The sequence below is a fragment of the Podarcis filfolensis genome (genome assembly GCF_964270895.1).
Source record: "Podarcis filfolensis genome assembly, chromosome: 10".
In the NCBI taxonomy this organism is placed as follows: Eukaryota; Metazoa; Chordata; class Lepidosauria; order Squamata; family Lacertidae; genus Podarcis; species Podarcis filfolensis.
Window position 1 is genome coordinate 64,030,588 of NC_139612.1, and position 13,504 is coordinate 64,044,091.

Here is a 13,504-nt window from a genome sequence, read left to right on the forward strand (position 1 = left end):
TTTGTATTTGTTTTATAAGGCTGATATTGCACAGCTTTTTAAATGTGTTTGTGGGACGGGGTTTATTGTTTTGTTGGTTTGGCTTTAACTATTTCCTTGTGTTTTTATTCTGCGAACTGTCCTGAGATCTTGTGATGAAGGGCAGTACAGTGGTACCTCAGGTTACAGACGCTTCAGGTTACAGACTCCACTAACCCGGAAGTAGTACCTTGGGTTAAGAACTTTGCTTCAGGATGAGAACAGAAATTGCGCGGCAGCGGCAGCAGGAGGCCCCATTAGCTAAAGTGGTACCTCAGGTTAAGAACAGTTTCAGATTAAGAATGGACCTCCGGAATGAATTGTGTTCATAAGCAGAGGTACCACTGTATATAAATCTTGATGATGATGATGATGATGATGATGATGATGATGATGATGGTAAGTGCCATTTTCCTAGAAAAAGAGGTGCCGGAACTCAACATGAACACTTTCCTTGTTCTCTTTTAACGGCAATGGCACCCACCTGAGAGGTGCCAGAACTGAGTTCCAGTGAGTTCCAGCTGGGGAAAAAACAACTTGGTGATGGTGATGATGTCCAGGGCTGTCTGAGCCTTGATTTGGGAACTTTCCAGTCTGTGAGTTGGATGTGGCAAACCTTGAAAGGAGACTGGCCATACTCCTTGCACCAATTGGTCAGAGCAGGTCAACTAATACTCCCTGGCCTCTGTAAAGGCTTCTAGGGCAGGCTTGTTGACTGCTGCATAGCCACTGCTCGCCTTGTCTTTGACTGCACAGGAGCCAGATCAGATGGGTTGACACTGTATCATTTCCCAGGTGGATGAGCTACCCTAGAAGGGCACGACATGTCCCTCCCCAAGGTACTGCCTTCTCCTAACACCCCCTAACACCCAGGGCATACCCCGTCAACATCAGAGGCCACGCAGACCATCTGAGGGTTTCCACTTTGCACCCACGTCCCCCCGGTTGACCACAAAACGAGTCATGGATATTAGCTTGTTTCTAGATAAGCTGTGGGCTTTCAGTTTATGGCGAAGCAATCTCAGCCACACGCCTGGATAATCTGCAATAACCGGGAACAATCAGACTGTAACACACTGTCTTCTAAAAATTTTAAATAGATGTTAATAGCTCTCGCATTCTGATTAAGGGCCTCCACGAAACAGCTCAGGGTGATGTTGTGGGCAGTGTGTTGGACTTGGCCTGGCCCTTGTCACATGATATGGATGGTTTTTTTGAACCTCAAGATTATATTTGCTTGAAACTGTTTTTAATGTTGTGTTTTAAAATTGCTGTGACCCGTCCTGAGACCGTGGGGATGAAGGGCAAGTAAAAAAAAAATCAAATTTATTATTGTTATTAAATCATTTTGCAGCTGTGATGTTCAGAGCCACTCCAGGCAAGCAGAAGGCATGGTCAGGGTTCAAGGACACATTCCAGTGAGGCAAAATGCTTTGGGTATAAATCAGGGCCAGGGATGGGTGCAGCCCATGGAGAGGTCAAAGGGCAAGATAGAGAATCCTAGAGGCCCACACTTGGCCACTGGGATTGAGGCTCCCCACTCCTATGTTATGCAGAAATGCTAAGCCCCTTAATGTCACAACCCATCTTTTCAATGCTGGCTACGTCCTTGGCTTTCAGATTGCCCCTTGCCGAGATCATTTTCGTTTGCAGTGAGCATATGGAGAAATGACAGCTGTCTGTCCCCGGGGAACTCATCCTTTCATTCAGTAGGCCAGTGAGCATAATTTCAGGTCCAGTTTCAGAGTAACCTTTGAGAGATGTCATTTATGGTATTCGGAGAACGAACATCCCCGTAAAATAGGTGTGTTTTTCGTCGCATTCACACTGTGTGTTTTGGGCTGGATGGTTTCGGAAGGGAATTTGTGAAGTGGCATCTCCTGGGTGACCTTGGGCCAGGCACAAGCTCTCAGCTAACCTATTATGTTTTGGGGAGTGAAGAAGTCAGCTCTGCTGTTCGACTCTGCTATTATTTTTGGGACTGGAGAACATTTAGCTTGGTAAAGCTATGTTTGATGAAGAAGCTTTCAGAAAACCAAAGAATTTCAATTTTACCTTCTGAAAAATCTCAAGTAATGCTAGCTAAACAAACAAATATCAGTAAGTAATATTACTGCAAGTACTTGGCAGTCATTTTTTAAATTATTGCTGTTATTTACACACATTTTACCTACCAAGCAAAACTAAATTATATTTAATCTTTTGAATTCCCAGGTTTGAAATCGCTTCTTGTGGACGCAAATCCCCAAATTTCACGTGGGGTGGCAATCTTTATAGTGCAGGCTTTGAAACTCAGGGCTACTCTGACTGGGTAATGTGTCCTAGACCTGGACCTGTTTTAATTCTTTTTATTACCTTTTTAACCTAATGTGCCGAGCCTATTTTGGGGCCATTATATGCTTTATATACATCCGCATTTTAGATTCCCGGCGCTGGCAACTAAATTTTTACATTATTATCTTAGGGTAATTTAAATGTTATAATGCCAGTAATATTGTTTTGAATTTTTGTTTGGTTGCTTCTCTCTAGCATTTTTGTCTTATCCTGCTATGGCTGTATGCTAATGCAATAAAGGTTTGATTGATTGATTGATTGATTGACCCAAGTCAAGTTACAACTTTTTAGCACCTTCTCATTTGGGGATTTGAAAGTTGCAAATTTCAAAACGCCCTACTGGCCCATGGACATTTGTCCCAAAGACTTGCCTTGACAGCAGCACAGGTTGGGATGATAAAATAAGATGAGTTACTTTAGGGTGTCTGGATCTTTGCAGAACACAGATTGGGAACATGAAGCCCAGGGGCCAAATCTGTGCCTTCTGGCTTCCCTAATGGGTCCTGGGTGTTCTGCCCACGCCACACCCCTCACTGGCCCTGCTCTGCATGGCACAAGCATGGCGCATGCCGTGAGTGCATGCCATCAGCATGCCATGTGGTGTGCTGACATCATGTCACACAGCACTGGCCCTCTCAATCACAGAGGCAAGGCTGTGTGCTTGTCTCTAACCCTGGGGCAAATGGGATAACTGTGTTGCCCTCACATCCTAACCAGCGATCTGGGAGTCTGCTGAAATAAGCAATCAGTTGCGTGTCACCGGCAGTTCACTCTATCATCAAATGTCAGCCACCAATGGTATCCCGGGGATCATGTAAATCAGCCTTAATTTCCCCTTTGATGCAAGGAAAGAAAGATCAAGGCTTTAAAATTTGGCTCTCTTTTCCTTCTTTAAAGTTTTGTCAGCCGGTTCCCTCAGTCAACATCTGGACAACCCGCAAAGGTGATGAATTCCTTTAATATCTCTTCATGAATCAGCCGCTCCAAGCACAACTATTTTTGCTGAATTCTCCCTTCAGGAGGGTTAAAAACTCACACACAAAAAAACTTCCTTGTACCAAGCACAGTATTCTGGGGGCCATATTCACCAATGCCCCATTACAGGAGGGCTGTAAAAATGATATACGAGGATGTGTTTTTATAGGGCAGACAATCATAACACAATGCTAGCATGAGCAAGGAGGATGCAATGACCAAGAAGACACAGAAGCTGCAAAGAGAAGATACCGTATTTTTCGCCCTATAGGGCGCACCGGCCCATAGGGCGCACCTAGTTTGGGGGGAGAGAAATAAAGAAAAAAAATTATTTCCCCCCCAGGTGCGGGGCGGGGGTGGGGGAAGCCTGAGCTTCCCCTGACCCCAGCCCCCAGAACAGGCTGCTGTCCACAAGCCTTGGGAGCCCGGCGGGAAGTCGCGCCGGGCTCCCAAGGCTTGCGGAGAGCTTCCTGAAGCCTAGAGAGCGAGAGGGGTCGGTGCACACCGACCCCGCTCGCTCTCCAGGCTTCAGCGAAAGCCTGCATTCGCCCCATAGGACGCACACACATTTACCCTTCATTTTTGGAGGGGAAAAAGTGCGTCCTATAGGGCGAAAAATACGGTACTTCACCACTGCCTGGTCATTCATATGGTTGAAACCAGGCATCCAGGTGCCCTTTTTCCTGCAAGGACACTGGCCGAGCAATTCATGAATGGCAGTCTTCACTGCCCCATCGGTGTACTCTTCGCTTGACCAGCTCTTCGGACAATACGCAGGGCGCCTAAATATTGCTTTCCCTGTAGAGGGGGAATGTGTCAAGTGGCTGGTCCATTAGGGGAAATGCGGCACTGCTCCACTGACATCCACCTGCCCTCAGCCAACCCCCACCTGCCTGCCTCCTTCCTTACAACCAGCCCAGGTGGAAGACCCGCCTGGCCCTGTCTCTGCCCTCCCCTTACTGATGCTGAAAGGAGGATTATGAGGTCTGCATGGGGTCTTGCGTGGTTTGGATATTGTTGAGCTGGAAAAGGTGCAGAAAATAATCAGAATCACCAAAGAGCTGGAGTGACTTCATTTCAAAATGAGAACACAAAATACATACCGTATTTTTCACTCTATAAGACGCATCAGACCATAAGACACACCTAGTTTTTGGAGGAGGAAAACAAGAAAAAAAATATTCTGAATCTCAGAAGCCAGAACAGCAAGAGGGATCGCTGCGCAGTGAAAGCAGCAATCCCTCTTGCTGTTCTGGCTTCTGGGATAGCTGTGCAGCCTGCATTTGCTCCATAAGATGCACACACATTTCCCCTTACTTTTTAGGAGGGGAAAAGTGAGTCTTATAGAGCAAAAAATACGGTAACTGAAGGAGTATAGGGAATAAGGTACAGGCAAAGTCTGCTCAGAAATAGAATTTGAAGTAAAGCACTGAACATGGTTGCAACCAGCCTGGAGCTGGGAACCTGTTTAGCACCAAAAGAACCCAGCGCAAGAGACTCATAGCAATGCAGTTATTATTCACTACTTCATGTGAATGTGGTAGATACACTGACATCCTAAACAGCTTGGGACCCAAGGACCTGAGAGTGCTTTCTCTGGTACTGCCCTTTCCAACTATTAAGATCTGATGGGAGTGACCTGCTTATTATTCTGGCCTTAGCTTCTGACGACAGGGCATTCTTGGTGGTGGCTCCCCAGTTATGGAACTCCTTCCCAAACAGCATGTGGTTGTCCCTCACAATGACCTTCAAAGAACCTTTCTGTTTACTCAGGCCTTTGGAATGTAACCAGCCTGTCTGGCGACCCCGGTGCTTTGTATATATTGTTATGATGTTGTCAACATTACTTTAAAAAAACATGTTTGTGCTGTACCTTTAGCTGCTTATACACCCATTGGGAGGAAGGGTGAAATGTAAGTGTGAGAGAACAAATCCGTAAATATCAATTCTACTATGAAGGGTAGCCCTCCTGCAGTAGCAAGGGGATATTATTTGGACTTCATCAAGTCTTGCAATTTCCCCAAAGGAGATAGATGTCCATCAACTTGTTTCTCTTCCCCCATTGCTGGAGTCTTTATCGAGCCGTTCACTGCCTTACTCCTCAGCTATCATTGATACATAAAGGTAAAGGGACCCCTGACCATTAGGTCCAGTAGTGACCGACTCTGGGGTTGCGGAGCTCATCTTGCTTTATTGGCCAAGGGAGCCGGCGTACAGCTTCCGGATCATGTGGCCAGCATGACTAAGCCACTTCTGGCGAACCAGAGCAGCGCACGGAAACGCCGTTTACCTTCCCGCTGGAGCGGTTCCTATTTATCTACTTACACTTTGACGTGCTTTCGAACTGCTAGGTTGGCAGGAGCAGGGACCGAGCAACGGGAGCTCACCCTGTTGCAGGGATTCGGACCACCGACCTTCTGATCGGCAAGTCCTAGGCTCAGTGGTTTAACCCACAGTGCCACCCGCATCCCATCATTGATACATAGAAAAGCTGATTTTCTAAGCATCCGCCCACAGGCACCTTGCTAAAAAGAGTAAAATAACTGGTACATGAAATTGTGTGTGTAATTTTGATACGATGGATCAAAGATCTGTGTTATGTGTGCATTGCTAATCTTGTACAACTCTCCTATTTTCCAATTCTACAGACGCCAAAAAGTAGGTGTTGCATTGGGCCCTACTGCCATGAGGCTTGAGTTGGCTGTGCAATGTGAAAATACCTTTGCCATTTTGGGGTGCATGTTTTCCATTTGTGGGTGTCCATCCCTGTTCCTTCATCTTGCTAACCAGAGTCTAGTATCTGCACTGCTGTGTGTATAACATATATAAGGTTTCCAATGGACGTTGAATAATTTTGCTCTGCCCCATGTTTCCCATTTACACGCCATCCATTTACAGCCCATAACTTTCTCCCAAAGAATCCCGGGAACTCTAGTTTGCGCTGGGAACTGTAGCGCTGGGAGGGATAAACTACAGCGTCCCAAAATTCTCTGGGGAATATATTTTGCATTAAATGGATTGTGTTCATGCATCCACAGACTATTCTGAACAGATGCTTCCCTGAAATCAATTGCTATCCTAAGTTATTGTAAAATCCATTTAAAAGGAAAAAAGAAAAGAAAACAAACCACCAGTATTTTCTTTTGTTAGCAAAATTGGTGCTTCTCTATGTGTGTTAGATAGGGGGGGTTACAGGTTTACAGGAATGAGATTAAAATACAACCACCGTGCTCATAGATGACATCTGGCAGAAAGCAACTATTAATATTTTACAAGACATTAAGTTTCTGCCTGCTCCTTTTTTGCCGTTAAAGTTTTAAGAGCGTTCTGAACACTATATTTCTCAGTTATTACACCCTTAATTAAGCGGACACACACAAGGAATCCTCTAATGAAAATGGCTCTAGAAGAACCATCAGGCATCTTCAGCTGAGAGTGTATAGAGGACCCCAAATCAGAGCAAGGAATCACAGGAGTCAGTCTGCCAGAGGATGACCCAGTGCTAAAGCAATGTGGAATTTAACTGAGGATTAAACCTGGTTATTGGCACTATAAGCCCATAAAGCTAGGGCACTAACAGCCATTATCATGTTACATTCACTTAACATTAACCGCCCCAATGAATCCCAACGGAGCTTTTGAAAGCCAGTCAATCTGATAGGAAATAAAAAAGGTGCCGTATTATCCAAGATATTATCTTGCATATTGTATCCAAGGCAATATCCAATATATCTTATTTTACTGGACCAATTTATGTAAATGGAACTTTGAACTTCCAAGCACTGCAGTTTTTTGGGAGCCCAGAGAATTGGCTAAGAACGTTGAATCTCGAAAGGGCTGGTGAAGGAAGGATAAGGGATTGGGTCAGGGCCTGAAAAGTGACCATTGAGCCTGAGCTTTCTTTTGCTGATTTATTTATATTTATTCCAGGTATTGAAATGCCACTTAATACTCAAAATCTCCAAGCAGCGTACATCAATTTATTTAATGAAAAATATATATGCAAAGAACCAAATTCACCACGACGACTATTTCTTAACCTCGATGGGTAAGAATGATTTGTTCGTATTACAAATAAATAAATAAATAAATAAAATTAAATAAATAAATTAAATAATATATTTATTACTTAGTATATGATTAAGTACTGAATAATAACAATCTTATTTTCTGCGCTTCCTTTAAAAAGCTAAGACTCAGTGGCCCCCTCTGCAAGCACTAATCCAATTGTACCTGCTCAGTTTCACAACTTCTTAGATTATTATAAATCTCTTTGGGATGCGTCATGGGAAGTGATTTGTAAATGAAAATAAGTATAATGATAATAATACAAGCAATAATATTCACTTTCGCCCCAAAACTCTGCAGTGCTTGAAGGTTCAATGTTCCATTGGCGTAATTTGGTCCAGTAAAATAATATACCAGATTTTAACAAAAATAAAACAACAACAACAATTCATTTGATTGCTGCCAAGGTATAAAAGAGAGTAAAAAGTAGAGTGAGATGTGCGGTGGGGGGGGGGGAGATAGAAATAAGCAAACAAATACTTCTAAATTAACCAGAAGTCAGCAGAGATGGTCCGAGTCTGCAGAAAGCTTTGCCTCCCGCCTCCTAATTTCATACTCTTTAGAAGACCCGATTCCCATGTGGCCACTGACTTGTTCATTGTCCACTGCCCATCAGGTGTCAGGATGGGAGAGCGAGGCTTGGGTTCAGAGCACTCACCCCTTCAGAACAAGGGGGCACACCGGTACGGCGTCCCAGCTGTCTGTTAGCAACATCTATCATCCTGACCCCTGACCTAGGACAAGGGTCAGCAAGGTTTACCTCACCTGGGCTGGTTCACTCCAGGGGAGATCCCTCTGTGGGTCAGTTCGCACCCCCCCCCCCCCCGTTTCTGTGCAGATGCAATTTCCGGTGTCTATGCAGATGTGATTTCTGGCGCCACGGAAGCGAGTCCCCGCGCCGTGCTGCACCGCTTTAGCGCAGCACGTGGGGACATGCCAAGAAGGTGGGTTGGTTCGGGGGTGGCTCGGGGGCCGGTTAAATGACCCTCACAGGCTGCTTGTGGCCCATGGGCCTCAGGTTGCCGACCCCTGATCTAGGACCAATCATTCCAACTGCATACTGATATAATAATAATAATAATAATAATTTATTATTTATACCCTGCCCATCTGGCTGGGTTTCCCCAGCCACTCTGGGCGGCTTCCAACAGAACACCAAAATACAGTAACCTATTAAACATTAAAAGCTTCCCTAAACAGGGCTGCCTTCAGATGTCTTCTAGAAGTTTGGTAGTTATTTTTCTCTTTGACTTCTGGTGGGAGGGCATTCCACAGGGCGGGTGCAACTACTGAGAAGGTCCTCTGCCTGGTTCCCTGTAACTTGGCTTCTCACAGCGAGGGAACCGCCAGAAGGCCCTCAGCGCTGGACCTCAATGTCCGGGAAGAACGATGAGGGTGGAGACGCTCCTTCAGGTATACTGGGCCAAGGCCATTTAGGGCTTTAAAGGTCAACACCAACACTTTGAATTGTGCTCGGAAACGTACTGGGAGCCAGTGTAGTTCTTTCAAGACCGATATGGTTGATCCAAGGTGGGCTGTTTTTGTTTAGCCACCCACAGAAACTGCTTGCATCTCAGTCTGGAGGGCCATCTGCATCCAATCTGTTGCCTTAGCCGCATGTGATACAGAGCCTTTGTAGGCCCTTTCTAGAAGTTTCGAAAGGGAAGTACAGCAAAACGCACCATTAACTTCTTATTAATTTCACAAGGCGCACATGCACACCCGAAAAGACAATTTCCTTAAAATAGTGGTGCTGCAACTTTAAATTACAGAACTGGCTCAGTGTTTAATGAGAGATTTAGCACAGCAGGGTTTCTGTTAAATTAAGTTGTGCCTTCACATCACAGTGGGGAAACAGGTGTATATTGGTTTAGAATTATGGAAATGTTGACTAATTCCAAGGCTTGTAATCAAACAGCCAGGCACCCAAGCAATATTTTCTTCCAAGAGGTGGCATTAATCATGCATGCCTAGCAATGTTGTCTTCATGTCCACCAAAAAAAAAGCACTGAAACTCAAAAGGAAGAAACAAGGTGCCAATGCGTTTGTGTTGAGGAGCGGGGCGGGCGGTTTTTCTGCTAGAGGCACACACAAAATCAAAGCTACAGATGCCCACGTCCTTTGAAACGGAGAATGCGGCAGAGAGAATAATATGACAAAACTAATTGGGCCAGCAAGGCCTTACTGGATTTTAACTCTCAGTCAGCCCTGAACTGGGAGGTTTTTTTCCACGAACACACAAGTTCAGCATATTCCACTAACAGAACCTCCAGCTGCCCCTATTTTCCAGGGACAGTCCAAAATTTACAGAAACCATCCTAGTTTCTGATTTGATCCCAGAACGTCCCACTTTTCCTTAGAACATCCCTATTTTCATTTTTTAAAGAGTTGGAAAGTATGGTAAAGGTAAAGGGACCCCTGACCGTTAAGTCCAGCCGTGAATGACTCTGGGGTTGCGGCGCTCATCTCGCTTTACTGTCCACAGACAGCTTCTAGGTCATGTGGCCAGCATGACTAAGCCGCTTCTGGCGAACCAGAGCAGTGCATGGAAACGCCATTTACCTTCCTGCCGGAGCGGTACCTATTTATCTACTTGCACTCTGACGTGCTTTCGAACTGCTTGGTTGGCAGGAGCAGGGACCGAGCAACAGGAGCTCACCCCGTCGCAGGGATTCGAACCTCCAACCTTCTGATCGGCAAGCCCAGGATGCCCCTATTTTCGTCAGAGGGTATGGAGTTATGTGATCCCCAAGTCAAGCAGATCAGTAACTATACAACCTTTAGAAGATGTCTGAAGGCAGCCCTATATAGGGAAGTTTGTTTAATGTTTGTTTTATTACCTTTTTTATATACCATATTTTTCGCTCTATAAGACGCATCAGACCACAAGACTCACCTAGTTTTCGGAGGAGGAAAAGAAGAAAAAAAAAATCTGAATCTCAGAAGCCAGAACAGCAAGAGGGATCGCTGTGCAGTGAAAGCAACAATCCCTCTTGCTGTTCTGGCTTCTGGGATAGCCGCACAGCCTGCGTTCACCCCATAAGACGCACACACATTTCCCCTTACTTTTTAGGAGGGAAAAAGTGAGTCTTATAGAGCAAAAAATACAGTATGTTGGAAGTCGCCCAGAGTGGCTGGAGCGACCTAGTGAGGTGGGCAGGGTATAAATAATACAGTTGTTGTTGTTGTTGCATAGGACAACCCTATTTTCATCAAAGAAATGTTGGAGGGTATGCACTAAGGAGTCATACACGCAGCAAAACAAACAAAACCTAAACTCAAAACCTTCAAATTGCTGTGGGGACCAGATGTCAAAACCACTCATGGCTCATCTGCAGCTGTCGAGAAATGTGAGACACATAAGATTGATCTGGCTTTCTGGTGACGCTGGGAGAGAGAAAGGAACCACTTCAATTTGTACACAGAATGGGGATGCTGGCCAGTATTGACAGCACCCTTGTTTTGCAATGGAAACGGGCACAGAGGGACTGATCTAAATTGCAGACTCTTTCTCTCTGCTCCAGAATTCCAGAGATAAAAGGGAAAGGGACATGTGTTTAACAGCGCTATTTATGATCCTATCATCGATTTCACTGTCGGAGGGTGCTTCCAGACGGATGTGTTTTTGTTGTTCTTTGTGGGATTGGTGCTGTTTATGCGTGCAAGTAATTGGAATCGAAATGCCAGCCTGTATCCCTTGCTCCCAATTTAATCTGGATTTATACTTTCTGGGGGGAATCCAATAAGTAAAAACAAAAAATGCCAGCAACTCACATGTGATATCTCAATGATACATTTGCAAATTAAGTCCCTGTCTGATAGCACCCTAAGTCTCCACAACCCCGCATAACACACATAGAAAACTGCCATGCCAGACCATCCAGTTCTGTATACTCTGACTGGCAGCAGCTCTCCAGGGTCTCTGGCACAAGGTATTTCCCATCACCAGGCATTGAACTTTGAGGACATTTGGCATGCAAAACTTGTGCTCTACCACTAAGCCATGGTTCGCTGGTGTTTACCGCCTGCAGTATTTATTTTGTCGAAGCATAGAATTGTAGGGTTGGAAGGGAACCTGAGGGTCGTCTAGTCCAACCCCTGCAATGCAGGAACCTTTTGCCCAACGTGGGGCTCAAACCCGCAACCCTGAGATTCAGAGTCTCATGCTCTACCCACTGAGCGGTGCCAGCTTGTTTGCTGTGGGGCATCATGTCCTGCCCTAAGTAAAAAGCACGTTCAATGCGCATTTAAAGCACATGGAATTGTGTGCATAATAAACCCAGAGAATCCACTGTCAGTGCCGGGGTGGGGAACCTGTGGCTCTCCAGATGTCCTTGGACTCCCAACAACCAGCATAAACAATGGTCAGGGCTGATAGGAGTTGTAGTCCAAGAACTTCTGGAGTGCCACAGTCTTCCCATCAACATTTCTAGCACCTAGGGAAGACCTTATTAATAAATCAATCAGGCATTTTAACTGAAGTTTGAATGCATAGTTTTAACTGATTTATAACTATTGTACAGTGGTACCTCGGGTTACATACGCTTCAGGTTACATACTCTGCTAATCCAGAAATAGTGCTTCAGGTTAAGAACTTTGTTTCAGAATGAGAACAGAAATCGTGCTCTGGCAGCGTGGAGGCAGCGGGAGGCCCCATTAGCTAAAGTGGTGATTCAGGTTAAGAACAGTTTCAGGTTAAGTACAGACCTCTGGAACAAATTAAGTACTTAACCCGAGGTACCACTGTATCGCATCTTTGTAAAATGTGTTTCCACCCCTCAGCCCGGACACTTGAGGTCCAGCTCCAAGGGACTTCTGGCAGTTCCCTCATTGCGAGAAGCCAAGTTACAGGGAACCAGGCAGAAGGCCTTCTTGGTGGTGGCACACGCCCTGTGGAACACCCTCCCATCAGATGTCAAGGAAATAAACAACTATCTGACTTTTAGAAGACATCTGAAGGCAGCCCTATATCAGGAAGTTTTTAATGTTTGATGTTTTGTTGTGTTTTAATATATATTGGAAGCTGCCCAGATTGACTGGGGCAGCCTAGTCAAATGGGTTGTTTAGATAAAAATAAATAAATCCACTGCTGGTTCGAATCTGGAGGGCAGCTACTATGCAACATTATGAACAGTTTTCAACCATGTTAACAAGCTCATGATTGGGCTGACCAATGGGCACAGTTTGCAGACATTTAGCCACCAGCTTATTACCCTCCTGCGGAAGTCCGAGGCATTTGGGGGTTACCCAGATCCTTTAAGTAGCACCTTCTGCAAGCAAAGTTATTTATTTCACTTCCCTCCTGCCAACCTGCTTCCAGCTCCAAAAGTGAAAGGAAGTAAATGTACTCACCCCAGGTAAGGTTTTAATATTGTGCAGTGCATTCTGTGCTTCAAGCGCAGCTTTTCTTGTATAAAACGTTACGAAACAACAACCTACAGAGAGAAATTGGAAAGCTTTCAGATATTACCGGGAATGGATTGCTCAGCTACAATAGAAAAACAGAGAGAGCGATTCAGGGCTGGGGGTGTAGAGATGAATGAGAGAAATGAATATACGAAGGTTTGGAAAGGTGACTTCTAATGAGCCAACATGAGTGGCATGAATCACAGGAACACTTTATTGTTTAAAAAGTCAGGGAGAGAAATATTAAAAACCACCCCCTTCTCACTTCACACAAGCTACCCACGAAGCACACCTACAGCTTCAGCAAACTCTTACTGCTCGGAAATCACGTTAACCAAAAGTTCAGTCGGCATCGCGTTGTAAACAGTGGGGTATGCTTGTTTTGTGGGCTGTTGCCACATGCCGCAAGTACAGATTGGTTGTAAAAATTTCAACAGCCAAAGGTCAGTTTCTTCCTGCCCTAAAAGCCATCGATGGATTCCTCTGGCAAGCTGAGCCACAGAAAACAAGTTCACTACATTTATCCCCAGCGAAGATCCTCACACCTTACTGTTCAAGAAGGTGTCAAGAAGCTGAGAATTGGGACAAGTTTGCGAGCTCATCTGAAGCCTCGTCTGCGATGGGGATACCCCTGGCTGAAGCCTGTGAGAACTGCTGCCAATCAATGTAGACAGTATTGAGACCAACAGTTTTTCTTGGTTTA

General features: G+C 45.1%; 1 protein-coding gene across 50 annotated transcripts in view; it reads right to left on the reverse strand.

Annotated features, from left to right (window-relative positions):
• CELF2 (CUGBP Elav-like family member 2) overlaps window positions 1-13,504 on the reverse strand; it is a 541,589-nt gene that overhangs the window by 129,534 nt on the left and 398,551 nt on the right. For all 50 annotated transcript variants that reach the window (XM_083572850.1, XM_083572830.1, XM_083572829.1 and 47 more), the window contains one exon: window positions 12,748-12,830. In XM_083572850.1, coding sequence (XP_083428976.1) covers window positions 12,748-12,830 — 83 coding nt within the window. The remainder of the gene's footprint in view (window positions 1-12,747; window positions 12,831-13,504) is intronic.